The following is an 18,407-nucleotide window of genomic DNA, read 5'->3' on the forward strand; positions in this document are numbered from 1 at the left end:
GCCCATTATATTATACGCTCTGTTTCAATACGTGAGTATTTTAATATGGCGACTTATTTAAAATCATTGTACATAAAACACCGATCGATTTATCAATTTTCTTGACACTTTTCATGTGACAACTTTGTATTTGTAATGCCAATAGTTGAGAGTATGAAAATCTGGAATTTAGAACTTGATAACATAGAGAAAAAAGTAGATAATTCATTGAAGGCTTTTCTTTTCTGTTGCCGTCTGCAATTTACTAATATTAATCAATAAGATATGATTATTCAGTTTTATTGGAATAATAACAATTATACACACTGACATTACCAACCATGTATAATTCATATCCGCATTTTGGTAGTATTTTAAAAAAATATGATATAATATCAAACAATGAATAAAGATGGGTGATATGATGTTTGGTGACTTTTGTTATAAGGATTTTACGCTAGAATATACGGAATATTTAAACAGAAGATACTTTCATCTGGTATATTTTTTTACAACACCATTAGATATAAGAACAAATTAATACACATAATAGAAAACTAAATTTCCCCCATAACGTTCATTCTTGCAGTGGTTAACATTTAATCATTGTTTATAAAATGAGCATTAATATGAATAATTATTAATTGCTTCCGCATGCCAAAAAGCAAATAAATAGCATTGGCATTCATGAAGTGCCAATATAGAGCCTCGCAGTCTCTCCTGGCAAATTAAATTGATACAGCTCTTGTTTCGTGCAGGACAAAACGCAACAAATTTCTCCGCGGATTCATTAGAATTGCTGATAAAGACTTTTGTTTTAATTGTTATATAAGAAATTGAAATATAATTTTAGTGTTGTGAAATTTGATATTCCTATTCAGTCATCATGGATCTGAAGTTAATCATCATCTTTCTTTCTAACATTTTGATAAAAACAGGTAAGTTATTTGATATTGATATTTTATTTGAAAAGATCTGTTAAGCATGTTAGACATTGCAATTTCAAATCGTTTGATAAAATATTTATAACATGTTTTATATGAAAACAGGCATGCAAGTTTCAGTTTTACTACTTTACAACAAGATATTAAAGACACGAAAACAATTCTACAAGAGGGTTTCATAGTCACCCTGGTGATTCCCCTTTAATCGAAAAAAAATGAAATGCTGAATCGAGAGAGAAAAATCCTGGTCATTTTTATTTATTTTTTTGGGACAATAAACCACGTGACTGGATTTTATACTGTTATCCATGTATCAGTACACATGTCTTAGTCTCGTGGTACACTTGCATTAAGAGTATTAATATTTCCTAGTGGCCTAATTAGGAAATTAAAAATACAAAAAATGAAGAACAATAAAATCAAAAGTTGCAACTACAAACCTTCGAGATATTACAGCACAAGAATTTAATGTTCAAATGACGTGAAATTTAGCCTGACGTTTTTCGGGATTACACGAAACTGCGGATAATTTTTAAACATTTCTTTAGCATGCACTTTTGGTGAGTTATAAAGTTTCAACGTACGTCGCATTCTTTGAGCAGCGCCGCTGTGGCGTTTCAATGGTAATTTCAGACGGCCTGAGACATATGTGACTATTTGTAATACATATGTAAATGGTAAAATCTCATTCTGGTCTAACAACCAATGGTTTTGAGTTTCATCCGGTCCATAATTATAGTTAAAAAAGAAGTTAAACAATATAAACCGTCTGTGAAATTAAAAAGTTTTCCGCTGGTTTATGCAATTGAAAATGAGACATAAAGATATATGCCACAAATTATCCAACCATAACTCAAAAAAGTCAAAAGCTAACCTGATGACATTAGGTACGTGGATAGAAAACCATATGAGTCGTGTCACGACAAAACCAACATGATGGGTTTGCGACCAGCATGGATCCAGCCGCGCAGTCTGATCAGGATCCATGCTGTTTGCTTACCATATCTATAACAAGTGGAGAAACTGACAGCGAACAGCATGGATCCTGATCAGACTGCGCGGATGCGCAGGCTGGTCTGGATCCATGCTGGTCGCAAAACCATTATGTTGGTTTTGTCGTGAAACGGCTTATATGACAATTATGATTATTATTTACATTTTTCATCTGTTCGCCTGACAGTCATTCTTTCCTTTCGAAATAATCTGGATCCTGCCATTATTCAAAAAGCTATGTATGTAGTAAGAAGACCGTATCGATATTAATTCATCCTCTGTACACCTTATTCAACACGAAGAGTTGTACAAAATACCAAATATCAAAAATAAGAATTCTAAATTTTGGTATATTGAAGAAGAACTTTTATTTGTTCTAAAACCCTAAGAAAAAGCATCAATATATATGCAAAGAAGCAAAAACACACAATACGTGACAAGAAGTCAATATGACATGTGCCTTCACGGAAAATAATTCTTTAGTAAATGAGAAAGTAGCTCAAAGACATTGAACTGGATCACGTCTTTATAAATATTACCAACCAAAAACGCTTCAGTAAACAAGATATACAAAAGCATGGAATCACGTGTTATCTTGTTTGGGAGAGACAGAATAATATAAATATTACAATAAGACAAAAATTATTACTTTCTGTATAATATGGTTAACGAGGTTGGATGATCAAAGATGAAATATTAATATCATTTAAGCATTTTGCTCTTTCTTAAAAAGCGCACTATCCTTGAATGACACATGGTGCTATATATATTAGTTATAATAATTATCAGCATATATAATAAACATATAGTCTGCATCTATTCTGTTTCAGTGTCTCTTCAACCTCATGTGGTTTATAAACCAACAGAGTTTCCATATTCAAGATGCTTAAAACATGATACAAACCGAGTAACGTGTGAAAAACTTAATATCAGTAAAGGTATGTTAATATTTCTCTGAACTTTTTAATCTCGACTTATTGAGAATAGCAAATCTACGTAGCCCCCAAGGTGACATTTTCCACACTTTTTTTCCCCGGAACTTAATTCTTTCTTACAAAACATCAATTTGTTTTTACGAAATATTAATTCGTAATAATTACGAAATATCTTTTCTTTATTAAGAAATATTGATTCGTAAAAACGAAATGTTATTTCGTAATTACGAAATAATAATTCGTAGACACGAAATTTTATTTCGTTAAAACGAATTAAATTTTTTCTAGGGTTTCAAAGAGTTTTGGTAATATTTATAAAGAAGGCCTTGAAACTAAGTTCCTGACTTAATATTAGGCATGTAAATGCAATATTAAAAGTGATTTTTTTTCTCCCTTAACACTGTTGTATATATAAATTAAAATAATCGCCTGTCAGTTATGGAGGCTATTCGTTGCTTGAGATTTGACAATGCATACTTCGATTCTACTAAACAGATTAGAAAAAAATCGAATTGTCGATCCGAGAGTTACATACTGCAATGGTATTAAGCATTTTGATTATCTCGATTAGATAAAATGGAAGCTGAAAAAATTCAAATTAGATAAATTGAAAACTGTATTTAGAAATGTATAACTTCAAATTTAAGACATGTATACATGTAAACGATAAAACTTACACAACACGTTTAATGCAGTGCATCATGACGATGAGAATGTAACTGCATCAGTTGACACTCTTAGGTTGACAACACCAAACTTTCCTTTTTCCATTCTAACGCGATTAACATTTGTAAACGATTTTGCAACATCTATATATGGAATTATCACGGAAATAGACTACAATTAATAGGATGAGCCAATTTTCACGAAAGGAGAATAAAATGAGGGGTAATTCTTGCTGGTACAAAAATATAACAAATTATATAAAATTGTTATAAATTTCACATACATCAACTGCATTACAGTTGACTTTGAATATCCTCTAATTTTGTTAAAACGTATTCTAGTACAGGATATTCAAGTAATGCAAAATTAGCTTAGATATAATGTAACAATGTAACAACGTTTATACTGATAATGAGCATAATAATATGCAAAACCTTAAGTTGGTGAATTAACAAGGGAATATTTCCCATATATAAGTAAACAAACCACATTCGATGGACAGCGATAGGGTTTGTGTTCCTTCAAACGTTACAACGGTAGGACTCGTTTAAAATTCAGCAAACATTACTTGAATGCGATACATGGAAGTCACTTTTGGCAATACAAATAAAGAGAACTGAACAGTAAGCCTGTGCCTTCTGTCTTTAAAGGACTATATTGGGTTTAAGAAAAACGATTTTTACCAAGTGTATAACCATGGAACTATTCGAAGTTTACAATCGATAATTCCGTTGTATAACCAAAAACTTGTTAATTTGTCCCATTTTAATGTTGAAATAAATATTCAGTGTACCCTAGCATCCCTGTTAACCTCCATTAAGAGGTATTTTGAGTCATATGTTGTAATTAGCCTTTTAGTATTAAATATATGTAAGCTGACGTAGGTTAAGGTCTTCTGTTTTGTTGGCGTATACACGAACAATGAGTATTCCGCATGTTATGATGAACACGTCGTATTGCTACTATCAGAAAAACAGTTACTGTTTTTTCGTTAAACATGTTTACAATGTTAAATTGGCAAACTCAATCCAAGGATGCAACGTTGAAGATAACATACAAAGAAATACAATTGTATTTTGTCCGTAAACAAACTGATCAGCAAGACTGGATCTTTGGCAACGAATAGCCTCCATAGTCAGTAGCGTTGTGATAGTACACGCGCTAGGAAAATTGTGTTAAAAATGAGGGTCCTGTGCTTCAAATCAAAACATAGACATTTTTTGTTTCGTTTTGTCAATATTATTGAGTTTTGAAATAAAATATTATGTTTTTATGATCGCACGGTGCGCAAACATAAATTGTGAGGAAATATACTTTTTTAAATTGATTAGATTAAAAAAACTCTGGAGCCCCCCCTTTTAGTTTTACTTATGTATATTATAAAAGAAAGTAATAATAAAGCATGTTTCTTTTTTTAAAGAAACATGTCAGATTAATTGCCTCAACAATCAAATATTGCTGATGAAAATAGTATTTGACGATGGGGAAAAAGAGGACATTTTGAATTGTGAATGATCTGTAAAAACTTGAAAACTATCCGGCTTATAATCGCAAGGTTGATCCAGGTTTGTAAATGACCCCTTTGTGAGTTTAGTAGGTATTTTGTCAAACTCACAATGACCTTAAATAAGATTTCGTAAAAACGAATTAATTCGTAATTACGAATTAATGTTTCGTAAAAACGAATTATTATTTCGTAAAAACGAATAAATATTGCGTAATTACACTAGTATGAATTAATTTTTCTTAATTACAAATTAACATTTTGTAATTACGAATTCCATTTGTAATTTTTCGTAAAAAAAAAGAATCAATATTTCTTAAAAATGAATAAATTTCGTTAAAATGAGTTATATTTCGTAATTACGAATTAATATTTCGTAAAAACGAATTAATATTCCGTAAAAACGAATTATTATTTCGTAAAAACGAATACATATTTCGTATTTATGAATTAATAGTTCGTAAAAACGAATTAAATGCCAGAAAAAAGTGTTGAAAACGTCACCTTAGTGGCTCCGTACGAATCTATCTTTATAAGTGTGGTTTAATTATATCATGTATATTAATACATGCAGGGTTACATTTTCTTGTAAAATGCATAGAACTTTTATGTATACTATACTTTCAATACAGAACAATTTTAATTTTAAAATACTTTGAAAGCGGTTGAAAAGCAACGTACAATATTTGTTTATCATTGTAAGATATACATAAGTATAAAGGTTTGTTTTATACTATTTGTCAAAATAAAATATCCTAACTGTATAACTTCTCCCACTGCACATAATATACATGTACATCCAACAAAACATGTAACTGAACTTTTTAACTTCGAGCTCTTTTTAATCCCTAATTTGTTAGCAATTTTTGCGCATATGTAGTTTATAAAAATTTGCCTGTATCATTCAAATTTGTATTTTTTGCTTTTGATATGTTAGTAAGAATATGAAGATATGAAGATGTTAAACAATATAAAGATATAAGAACGAAACGTTTGTAACACGATTACTAAATATAAGTTATTTAATTTCATATCCACACAAACTTATGTGGTTTGTGATGCGTGCGTGCGCGCGCGTGTGTGCGTGTGTGTTTTTTCCTTATGTATGTAATTGTTGACATAGTGCTGATTTAATGTGTCTAAAATCTTTACTTTGGTTTACAAAGCGATTTTGTACTAACTTAATGGACTCTTACTGGTAGAGTAATTGGTACCTACGTAAAAGTCCTTTTATGATAAATGTTGCACAGCAGAAATGAGAGATTAATATCCGTATGCAATATACGATGTACTCGTAGTTTTCTCAAATGATACCAAATGTATGACAAAATATTAAAAACGGATTTTATCTTCTAACAGCCACAAGGAAATCTTTGCACCATGGGGATAGTGGCAAACTTCACTACCGTTTATATTTGTCCTAAACATTTGAAAATCATTTCATCTGTTAGATTTAATGTTAATTAGAAATAATTAAATGCAATTTATTATATTTTTAATTTTTTTTTCTTCTCAAAAATTTAATTTTAAAAAATTTGTCCGGGCGGACTTTCATGTCTATCAAGATAACGGACCTTTTCAAAATATTGATTTGTAAGTCATTTTTACTATGTTTAATCTATGCCCATTGATTGCTAAATTTGGTAACAGTTGTCTTAATGTGTTTTAAAATAAGGTGAAAAAAACATTTTATTCATATAGGACAATCATGTTTTAATGTAAAGTCAACTCGATATTGGAAACCAGCTAGTGATTTGAACTAATAAAGTATTAATTATTGAAGCAGATAACATAATGCTAGCATTACCAGAAACAAGTCTTTAGTAAAGTTTAGATATCAAAACTTTCTCACTTGAACAACGCACATTTCTATGTAGGCAGATAATACGAAATAGATTAAGTAAAATTATCATGATAAATATGGAGGCAAAAACCGTTAAAATGTTCAAGTAATAAATATTCATTGTGACTTGTGGAAGGAAACTGAATACATATAATATTTATTATTCATTAACATTTTCCAGGAAATGACTAGTAGACCTTCTAATAGCTGAAATAATTAGCGGCAGTTATTTCTCGATGTTATCCATTTACTGGTAAAAGTCATATCCGCTCCTGTTTCATCAAAGAAAATTCAATATCCCGGACGGAATAAACGAATTAGATGTCCCAAGACATACTTGAAGTCATTTAGACCTTTTGAATTAGAATTTACCCTGCTGTTTGCAACATATTCTACCTTTACCACCAGTACACTTCTTATTCACGGTCTGTATTGCTGCTATTACTCAGTACATATTTTGAAATTTCCCTGAATATAATGTATGATTTTGTCCAGATTGAAATATGGACAAGTCCATATATGATATATAGCGAGGTAAGTCTTCAATGACATCACACAATATTTTAGAAGACCCTTAGATGGTTAACTTTCTGACGTCATATCAGAAAAAATCTAGATATGCTTGGACTCTTTAGGCTGGCCTATCAGAACGACTGTTTAGGTACATTAAATTTCAATTACTTTGTTTTCGGATTTCTTCTACGGGTTGCATCATTTAAATGTCCTGTTTGACGACCTTAAAGGTTTCTACATTTAACTTTCAATATGTGTTACCAGCAATGAATGTATGTTGCTTGATTTATAACACTTCTTTATCACACAGCTGTGCCGCTTTTGCGTCTTTGTATTCTGTTTTGCGAATCGGTATTGCACGACCCAGGCATATATTTCGGCACGACGTCAATTACGTTATAATACAGTAGCCTATAGACGAAGTAAATGTTAACGTTACAATAGTATGGATTAAATGCATCGTTGCACAAACACAATAGTGATTTGTTTATAGATTTAGTTATGAGTGGTTGGAGGACAGTTCTAAGTTTGGGTATGTGATAAATAGAATATTATATTCATGTAGATTCAATACTAAATTTATTGAGAGGCTTGCATGCTATAATTTATTCAACTCTGCCAATAGATTTAGTAATGAATCCTAACTCGTTCAATACCCTCTATATACCAAATATAAATGATAAGTAATGGTAAGTAAAACGCTTTGTTATGTGACGGTTTATATCATATTATGTTTATTTTTTCTCCAGAATAACTCTTCGACAATAAAAACAACATTAAAAACAGTTCTAACAAAAGCACACCATATCAAAAACAACAAACACGCTTTTCCCACCAACCCCTCATAACTAAATCTATAAACAAATCACTATTGTGTTTGTGCAACGATACATTTAATCCATACTATGTTGTTCAAAATTTTAATAACAACATTTTTGAAACGTTAACAGGATAACACCTTACTTACATTATATTAACATTATACTTATATATCTCAAACGTATTCCTGAGTTAAACGTTCACACCAATTATTTGTGTGTGTGTGTGTTTTGTTTGTTTGTTTGTTTTTATTTGTATTTATTTGTATTGTACTTTCATGTGTCAATGACCAGTGGCCTTTATCTGGAAATAAGTAAGTTGAGTAAGTGTGAATACGATACAGTTATCTTAAAAGAGTGAATGGTTAATAAATATTGCTTACTAGAATTCAAAGCATTGTTTTTTTCTCCGAACAGAGCATAATAGATAATTTGATATAAACGTTTTTGTACATGTCTGTTTTGTTTATAGAAAGAAAAGAAAAACAGAGCATGTGGCCACCAGGACCATACGCTATACGCATGTCCAAGTATGGCTGTCCGGAATCACTGTCTCGGGGATGGTTGAAAAGCTTTGTGAAGGTCAACATGGTGGTACTTAGTAACAGTTCTGAAAAGAATACTACAATTTCGGGTAGGAAGTCGGGGGATAATTTCTTATTCATTGGCGATGACTTTTTCAAATCGCCATATCAAACAGAAGATTTGAAGCTTTATTTCTGCGTAAAATTTCGAAACGATGTCATACTTGATCAAGGACAATGGATTCCAGGAAACTATAGCATTTATAGAATTGGGACATCTTGTCCTTTAGGTATATATCAATTCCTTGTGAATATTTTGAGAATACATTTTAATTAGCCCGGTGCTAGCCGGTGTGAGAGGCACCGTGCGTCACGTTATATCTCATGTACAGACTCGATCGAATTCGGCTTCGGGGTTTTCTTCAATTATTGTTTTATTGCTCTCTTGAGATCTCTTATTGTAGAGTATTTGTCATTACTCTTGCAAATGAGTGCATATCATTTTAGGTACTAGTATATCAAAATTGAGATATAGCTTAATGGATGTTTAACGTCCAATAAATAATTACATTACTTTTTGCATCATTATATTCTAGCATTCGAAGAGTATAACAGAACTCTTCCTGTAACTCACTTTGTGTCGTATGGCCATGTTCCTTATATTGAAATATCAACAGAAGGTTTGTATGTTTTAAAGATAAATTAATATTTGTTATGGGTTTCTCTTAGGAACTTTCAAACTTATAACAGTTATGTAAACTTTACGGAAAAAGCAGACTTTCAAAGAAAAATATATGGTTTTAACTTATTGATATTCTGTCGGCTTACATTTTATCCATTCATATCACATATTTTGATGAGAAGATTATTTGGTTGTTTGACGAGTTGACGTAGGGTACGTTGCATTTTCCAATACTTATCTTTTGCATCCAATTAAATCTGTAATTACCAATGGTTTTGTTTCATTGATTTCAAAGTATTTCAATGCTTTAGTATGTATTATTGTTAATAATGTATGCAAGAAAGACATAAATATTTCATTACATTAAAGGGCAATCTACAGATTTCATTAACATTTCGATGTGTAAAAGAACAAAATTTATTGGTACGGGAGACATTCACACAAATGTTACGTTCAAAATGTTGGAAACTGACTTCATTCTTGAAAAGGCAATGCTTTATAAGTATTCTTTTTTATCAAGAATATTTAGAAAAAAACTTTGGAAAAATAAAGTAAGAAAACTCAAACATTTTGTAAAAAATATATAGTAAAATAGTATTTAGAATAATTTTCTGTTAGGTATAACAATGAATTGACTGGTGAACACCTATTGGAGTACATGTTTCAGTTTGCATTAGATCTATTCCTGTCATTTGATCATGTATTAAACACATGTATTATTGGATCTGATTTGTTACAGGATCCAGATACAAATTGCTCCAAATTCGAAGTTTCAACAGTGTCTCAGAAAGCAATGCACTGCATTTATAATCCAAAAGGTATGTTTATTCTTATCAAGGTTTATTTAGAGATATAAACATATATAGGACATAATAGATATTTTCGACTAATAGTCTACAGTGTTTTATCAGTTTAACAAAAATGTACTTTAAAGCAGCATGACTCGGGATTCATGCTTTTTTTAAAGAAAATTGTGAGAGATAAAAAAACATATCTAGGATATAAATGATATATACGATGTATATTCTGGAGTGTTTTGATAGTTTAACAAACAAAGTAGTTTAAAGCAGCATGCCTTCAGATCTATGTTAATTTTCATTAAAATTTTGAAATAATATTTAAAACTAAACTATTGTGAGACGAATAACACATGACACTTTACGTACATTTTTCAAGTTTGACTGTCTTGAAATATTTTGGTCCTTCTGGATGCATTCAGCTTCAACACGTTTAATATTACGTGCAGTATAAAGGGATAATTTTATAAGATAAATGCAAAATAGTAACTTGTCTTCCGATAAAAACATTATCTGTACACGATTTAAAATGAATTAAAGAGATCAAGTTTTCCATCTTTTTCTATGTTTTCAGTTGTGAACTTTGATCATGAAACAGCAACAGGTTTGTGTCGTATAGATTTTGTAAAATACTTGTTCATCATGCAGTGCAAAAGTCGGTATCATCAAATACTTGTGTACTACTCAAATGGTCATGGTTTCTAATTGTCAATGTTTGAGCCATTGCACCTATTTCATCATTAAATTGAATTTATTCATAGTGTATTTTGTTAATTAGCTCAAATGAAATATTGTTGTACGAAAACATAAAACTATCGAATTTAAAACTGTGGTAATAAAACAGATAAGACTTATAATGATGGTTATTATGTAAATTCAAATAAAGGAAAAATATGTTTCAATCTATATTTACTTTAATTTTTTACAGTAACAGACATTTGCAGGTTTATATGTTAAAACATACTTAAAGTTTATACATTTTTACGTTCACATTTTTGACATTGTCCTTTTTTTAAATTTCAGAATTGATTTTAAATGAACAAAAACTCAACAAATTCGACCCAGGTAAGATTAACCATCATGCCATATGGAGCTCCATAGACTGTCCTCGCAGTCGCAATATGTTTATTTGTAGAATAATAAAATAATGCTCTAAGATATTTTTAAAAAATAAAACAATATGCAGTAACATTTATGCATGAATTGTTCTTGAGAAATTTTACGTTTTTGTATTCATTCATTGCTGCATTCTTTTTTGGCCTATTATTTTTAGTAATTGTTTTATTTTAGAAACAACAGATCTTAAATTTGAATGGTATTTCCTCGACTGCCAGCGCTCACTTGAGGTCGTTATGATTGAAATAAAGTCTTCGAGTTTAGTAAGTATACTAGAAACTACATGTACTACTAGATTCCTTAAATATCACTAACCTATCCTGCAAAGAATGCGATCAGTCTGAAAAGCCGTGCAGTCCGATCAGACCCCGAGCTGTGTGCACCAGATTTTATTGCTTACATTGATAGAGAACTACTTTGCCTAATAGAACATTAGACTCATTAGTTAAATTTTGATTTGGTTATTTCATATGATTGGACTTGCTAGTATGATGCAATTTTAATGTAGGGTTAACATTTTGGTTACATATTACTTTCATATATCAGAAAACTGAGTTGACATATGAAATACACACTTGGATTTTAGTTAAATTAGAACAGTAAATCATATTTCATTGGACATTCATTTGACATTCGGTGTTTTGCAGAATATTCATTAAATATTAAAATCTAAAGATGTGTTGTAAAGATGTTTAGCAAAAAAACCTTCGCCTTCTAAATTAATTAAATCATTCTTAAAATCATCAATAGGCGCGTTGTTCAAAGCTGCCAACGATTAATTTATAAGTGACTGTTTTAATTTTAGTAATTTGATCATTTGACAGCAGTAAAAAATATGTAAACATGTTTGACGAAAGGTTGTATTGTTTTGGTATTTGACTCCTTTAATAAAATGATTATAAAGGTTCAACTGTCAAACAGGAATGTTTTGTTGTAGCAAAGTACCGAGTTCAAGTGTTACGTCAATGATGTGCCAGGGAATTTAGAGGAATCACCAGTCTGTAACATTGGTAACGTTGAAAATGCCCGTATTCCTGGTAAAATATTCTTTAGGTAAAGAAAGTTTTCCTTCACATTTTTTATTCACTGCTTTTCTATAAATGTATATTGTATCTTGAAAATAAAAGATATCGGCTACACACTGTGATCGAAATCGAACAATGTGTTGTACTAAAATTGAAGTAAGAAAACACTTAACGTTAAATTCATATCTAAAACATGGCGGCTAAACATATACTGTCCTGGTATTGTTTACTTTGTAGCGCTCTGAGGTCGACAAAGTTGTTTATGATGTTTAATACAAGGAGCTATTCAGCTACATATCGTCGTTGTTTTAGGACGATGAAACCCGTGTAAAGCAATGTTTGCAAAGACATGTTGTGAACATTTTCATGATTGCCATTCATGCAAAAAAATCGTGTTCTTTTTAATTTTCATAACAAAGTTACACAAAACGAGGACAGTATATATTTTAATTCAGGAGCTCTGTGCTGTAACATTTTAGACATGAATTTAGTGTTACCTGTGTGCCTATCTAGAGGTAAGTACTTTAGCGATACAGCAGAGTATTAGGTTAAGAATATTTTTATGCGATTGTGTATAAAGGTAAAGATGACAGTGACGTAGAATAGCTTTAAAATTTCATAGGATGATCATCGTTTTAACCTTTTTGAGTAAAATATTCCTGTTCATTTCAGTCACAGATGCGTAAAGGTTAAGGTCACAGAGACCTTAAATTATGATATATTACGTTTTTTTTGTATAATTCAGTTCATTAAGTTGCATTATAAAAGTAAACTACAGATAATCAGTTTATTGTAAATAGTTTGATACTAGTTGCATATGATAATATTTAATATATGCTCATCAATTCTGTATTATATTGGACTTGAAATGGTTATAATTTTCAAAATTATTGCTACAAAATAAGGTGATATGTTTGCACACTCATGAACTGATAACAGTACACAATATTTTTCTCTGTGGCTTTAATAATGTGAACTTATTCGGACTAAATATAAAAGATTTGAAAATGTGGGCATCATTTTAACATTTTGTTGAACGTTTTATCATAAAATTATCGAATTGCAGAAGGACACAAGGTCGATTTTTTACATTTGCATTAAAGGAAAACATCACAGGTGTTATGTCGTTTAAGGTGTTTATATCAAGTATAGAGTCGCGTAAGTATACGTTATTAAATTCAACCACGTAGACTAGTGTTTAAATATATCGTTATCGTATGATCGGAAATAAAACTTTACAACTTTTATATAAAATAAGAGGATTCAAATATTAGATTTGGCTTGCTTATGGGATTTTTATGCCATATCCATCTGCTTACAGTTTAAAACATAGGTAATTGAAAAAAAATTACAAAAAGGTGATACATGTAGGTGAAAGAACGATCCTTCAGTGTCTAATAGATAGAACTTGTAGGTAACGTAACGTAATGATTATGTTGTCTCAGGGCCTAATTTATACAAGTTTTATCATTTTTTTATTAGAATGTTTTTACAAGAAGTTCACTTTGTAGTCAATCCTTTTTGCTCGGGTTCTATTTATTAACAAAACAAATTTATTATGTACATATAATCGTGTATAAAACTTATTCAGAGAATATTTTTCGTCTTTTTTAACATATTTTAATGTGTGTGTCAGTCACGTTTTTCAGTTTCTAATTGGTTGATGTTATGTAAATTTCTCATACTTGAAGATAACGGTGAGCCATGTTTTGAAACTATTGACGACAATCTGGTACCAGAGAGTCAGATCACTGTGTCATCTGCGTACCCTAGACAATTACCATCACGTACCAAACACATATTTATTCACTGGATTCATAACATGGGAGACCTGACACCTTGGATTCTGGTTTGTTTAATTCAATGATTATGTATTCATTATCATTCAACAAAAAAAATATAAGATTTTTGAATTTGTCGAGGCAAGTTTTTATTCATATGATTAATGTATAACAGAATTTTTGATATTGCCTATGTTACAAGCAAGTACCTAGCTGACAAATTTACTTTTATAAAATGAATGATTTATTTACAACTTTTAACATAGGTGATAGATAGATTTTAATTATAAGGCGACATTTATGTCGCTGTGATATATATATAACTGCCGCAAGTCTCTCTGTATAAAGATAATATAAAGTTGTTATCTTCTTTGCTTAATTCTTTCCACAGAGATACATTTTTCAACATGTTATTTATATGAAACAGTTTGAATGGTAGCATAAATATGCATTCTATAAGTGACAGAATGAAATTAATCTTGTCTTCTTTTAAGTAGTAAAGAACTTTTTAACACGTACTTATTCAGTCTCTTACTTATCGTAAAGAAACAATGAAACGTTTTCATTCAAAAAAACGTTTTATAGTAAAGAAAATATTTTAAAAATATTAAGGTCTTGAATACAAGTAGAAATACAACTACAATTTTATGTTATTCACTCATTTCCCAGGGTCACAACCATTTTTCTCACATGAATATTATTTTATGGTACCGGAAAGGCGAGGTAGCTGAAAAAACTTCGTCTATACTATCATATACTTAACTATATGACATACAACTAATTAATTATAATGAACTATGTGCTAGTGTTAAACCACAATTTCTCTTTAAATTCGCAAAACAATGAGAACAAAGATTAATAAGGTGTGGTGGCGTTAACAGAACGCAGTCCCGTTACAACCAATCTACACCAGCAGGACACACACAAGGCGCCAAACCAAACACAAGAGAGTACATAAGGGCGCTGAAAGAAGGGGAGGGACATGTAATAAGAAGTAAAAGGGCCGATCTGCGAATTAAATCAAATTTTGAATGTTCTTTGTATGTGCACGCAGTGGTGTTAAATAATATTGCTAGTCTTTTATTTTGAGATACATCAGCAATTAACATACATTATCATACGTACAATTATTCTGATACAAATTATATTTATTCCTTTAGGTTGATCTTATTTCTATAACAACAATAGAAGGAGTTGGTATTTTCTTCCCCGAAGATTGTGACATATGGACCTCTTTTAATTTATATTTTGGCACGAGTAAGGACCAACAGCAAATATACAAAGACTTGGTAATCACCTCTGCCTTACAATATTCAATGAAAAGGAATGTTGACTTTGTTGACAATATTCAAACGATTCATTTGTATTAATCGTTCTTTCAATAATTGAACATCCATAACAATACCATAAACAAACTTTTTTAAGTGTGATGTGTGATCACCGCTATAAAAGGAATACAGCTTAAAGTTAATGTAAAGAAAATTGTCTTTATAGCTAGTTTTGCTTTTCTTCATTCTTAACACTTACAAATCAAATTACAAACATATCTACGTTGAATTTAACATGACTGTAATAAAGCAGGCCTATGAAATTATGAAAACAGAACTAGGCATTTCACCTTTTGACCTAAATGAGTATTTAGATCTTATAACATATTTCCGACTATAATGTATTACTGAAATAAAGCTTACTTATCTAAATTTAGCAACTTAATATACATTAAACGATACAGTATAATATGACAAGAATGAAACAAATGTAGAAATAATGGTGATTTATTAATTCAGGAATTTAGGATTTTTCCACCTAAAAACTGGCAGGAGAAAGATCAGATGTTCATTCTTCCTAGACCAATCAAAGCTAGATACGTAAAATTCAATAATTCATTTGAAAATCCAGCATACAGACCTAGATGTCTTAGTTTTAGTTTGTACGGCTGTAAATTCACACGTAAGAACATTTTTGATTACATGAAAATTAATGCATTATTTTATTTAAACTTCCACTGAGTAATTAATGCAAATATTTTTAATATCGCGTGTTTCAATGACCATGTAGATATATACTAGTATTTAATATGCCTTGTTGCTATTAAGTAACTTTTACATTTGTTTTGGTATAAAGGTATTTATATTACTGCGGATTGGTCTATTTCGTTCATCATTGAACAGGTATCACTGACATAAACAACAACAGTATATCTGAAATGCTGCCTATCAAACAAGAATTGCGATCTCAAGACTCATCGTTTGTTGGAAAAACAACTGTAGATGAATGTAAAAAACTTTGTAGTTCCAAAATCAGTTGTAGTGTTGCCAGTATCAACGAAAAGAGGCATTGTTATCACTACATGGGTAGTAAACTTGGATTATGGAAGAGTACAACGATTGCTGCGGGTAGTCAGTGGTTTGCCAAGCTACAAAACCCTGGTACGTAAACATTTCACCATTTAAATGATTTATCAAATGAATAATCGAAGTGTTCAGATAATTTTATAATAAGCAATAAGATGGTTCTTTGAATAACGACAAAGCGTTTACAGAGCTTCCGTTTCATATTAAGCGAACCTGTATGTTATGTTTTAACAATTTAACATTTCATCATTTAGATTATTTATCAACTTTCGAACCGTTTAAGAATTGCATTTTAATATATTAAGTATTAAGAATATAGAATGGGAGTACTTTTAATAACTATATAGCATATACAGAGCTGTGGATTTATATGACACGGACCCATATGTTGTATTTTAACAATAGAAGGGGTTGTTAGTGGCACTAGTACTAGAATCAATCAATGTATAAAATAGCTATTTTATCCATGCCCATTTATGTGCTTTGTCTCGAAAAAATGGATTAATTTAAGGTAGCTGTATAAGAAAAAGAAAACTCAAACTCGTCTGCGTACCTCAACTAATGAAAAGGAAAACAAAATGCAAATCAATGAAATGTTCATTTTTGACCCCATATATAAAAAAATTAACAACTAATAGTAGAAATAAGAAATAAATGTAATTTATTTGCCATTTAATTGCCTATTCAAACGCAATGTCGGTGATCGCCCCAAGTTTTCGCTGATAATAAAAAGTTATCAAAATCTAGATCATGCAATTGCAAGTTTACATTTTTTTGAGTCATTTTCTATCTGCTATAAGACTATAAGTAATATTTTTATGTTGTTAAAAATGGAAGAAAAAATATCTTTACATTCATCAAATAACACCAGACTGGTGTACTTTCTGATAATTTTTATCGCTCTCATTGATTTTGTATAGATTATTTTATCTTGCCCGTAGGTATAAAATGATTTTGTACTACAACTTCTTTGAAAATTTGTTAAAGATCAATTGGATACTCAAGGCAAAGAATGCGTAAAATGGAGAGTATGGGTTTTACGAATTTTTTAGTTACCTCACCATCTGTAGAGTAACATGCAGAAAGTTAAAAACTTAAATGAACTTTTTTCAGTGTGTGATTTTAGTAATTAGTTTTCTGTCTAAATCCAGAATAACAAATATTCACTGCTTTTAATCAATTTGATCGTTAAAAGAATATTTTATGGAGTTAACATGTTATTACCAAAACTGTTTGGGCAATTATTGTGTTCATGATACAAAAGAGAAAGTACACCAAAATCCTCGGCTATTTGTTATCTACTCAGGGGCAATCTATTCTTTTGACAATAAGATAATCTCGCGTCTTACTGCTCTTCTATACTCATGTATACTGCTTTATATTGCATTCCTTTAATATATAAGTAATCATTGCCATACTCCCTCATATTTCGAGCGAACTGGTGACGTCATTTTAAGAATGGCTCTTTATGCCGAGATTCAAGAACATTTTGTTCAAAGTTATTTCAATTTTGGACATCTTATATCTAGGAGATGCTACTTTTATCACGTTTACAAATTATCATTTATTTAGCTAGGTACAACACTTTTTTTGTAAAAACAGTTATATTGATGTCGTTTCCGAGAGCTAAATACACAGATTGGTCATTTGTTGGAAACGTTCAATACGTAGATAGAATCTCCATAATAACATCACTCAGTTATCCTCTAACGGCAAATTTGGACAATAATATACTATGGATTGTGGATTTTGAACCAGGACAATTTGCCAAATTAGTTTTTACAAATGTATCACTATCTCAGGTATGCATTCTTTTATCTAAAGTTTAAAACATGATGAAAAACAGTTCTGCTGCGTTCTGATATCGTCGCCTTTCCTTTTTCGAATTGCTTTGTATCCCCCTTGTTTTGTCCATCCGTTAGTCCGATCAAAT

The 18,407-nt window shown here is 30.5% G+C and overlaps 2 protein-coding genes across 2 annotated transcripts in view; both read left to right on the top strand.

The window, feature by feature from the left end:
- The first annotated feature begins 702 nt into the window (after positions 1-702).
- On the top strand, positions 703-10,025 carry LOC132748797 (uncharacterized). Its single transcript, XM_060738432.1, has 6 exons — positions 703-917; positions 2,747-2,854; positions 8,668-9,009; positions 9,316-9,399; positions 9,771-9,889; positions 10,020-10,025. Exons 1-6 carry the CDS (start codon positions 866-868, stop codon positions 10,023-10,025), a joined length of 711 nt encoding a protein of 236 aa, XP_060594415.1. The 5' UTR covers positions 703-865.
- A 119-nt stretch (positions 10,026-10,144) lies between these two features.
- Positions 10,145-18,407, top strand: part of LOC132748804 (uncharacterized) — a 47,845-nt gene continuing 39,582 nt past the window's right edge. The window contains exons 1-11 of the mRNA XM_060738444.1: positions 10,145-10,219; positions 10,773-10,802; positions 11,222-11,263; positions 11,489-11,577; positions 12,252-12,367; positions 13,406-13,497; positions 14,031-14,188; positions 15,281-15,409; positions 15,908-16,070; positions 16,292-16,549; positions 18,077-18,276. Coding sequence (XP_060594427.1) covers positions 10,195-10,219; positions 10,773-10,802; positions 11,222-11,263; positions 11,489-11,577; positions 12,252-12,367; positions 13,406-13,497; positions 14,031-14,188; positions 15,281-15,409; positions 15,908-16,070; positions 16,292-16,549; positions 18,077-18,276 — 1,302 coding nt within the window. The 5' untranslated portion in view covers positions 10,145-10,194. The remainder of the gene's footprint in view (positions 10,220-10,772; positions 10,803-11,221; positions 11,264-11,488; positions 11,578-12,251; positions 12,368-13,405; positions 13,498-14,030; positions 14,189-15,280; positions 15,410-15,907; positions 16,071-16,291; positions 16,550-18,076; positions 18,277-18,407) is intronic.

This window comes from Ruditapes philippinarum, unplaced genomic scaffold (genome assembly GCF_026571515.1).
Source record: "Ruditapes philippinarum isolate M1 unplaced genomic scaffold, ASM2657151v2 ctg98_1_1_1_1, whole genome shotgun sequence".
Taxonomy (NCBI): Eukaryota; Metazoa; Mollusca; class Bivalvia; order Venerida; family Veneridae; genus Ruditapes; species Ruditapes philippinarum.

What these genes read in the sequence shown, in the direction of transcription:
- LOC132748797 (XM_060738432.1), top strand. Translation starts at nt 866, where the DNA reads ATGGATCTGAAGTTAATCATCATCTTTCTTTCTAACATTTTGATAAAA. An exon ending in TAACATTTTGATAAAAACAG is followed by an intron (nt 918 to 2,746) that starts GTAAGTTATTTG and finishes ATTCTGTTTCAG; the next exon opens with TGTCTCTTCAACCTCATGTG. An exon ending in TGGGACATCTTGTCCTTTAG is followed by an intron (nt 9,010 to 9,315) that starts GTATATATCAAT and finishes ATTATATTCTAG; the next exon opens with CATTCGAAGAGTATAACAGA.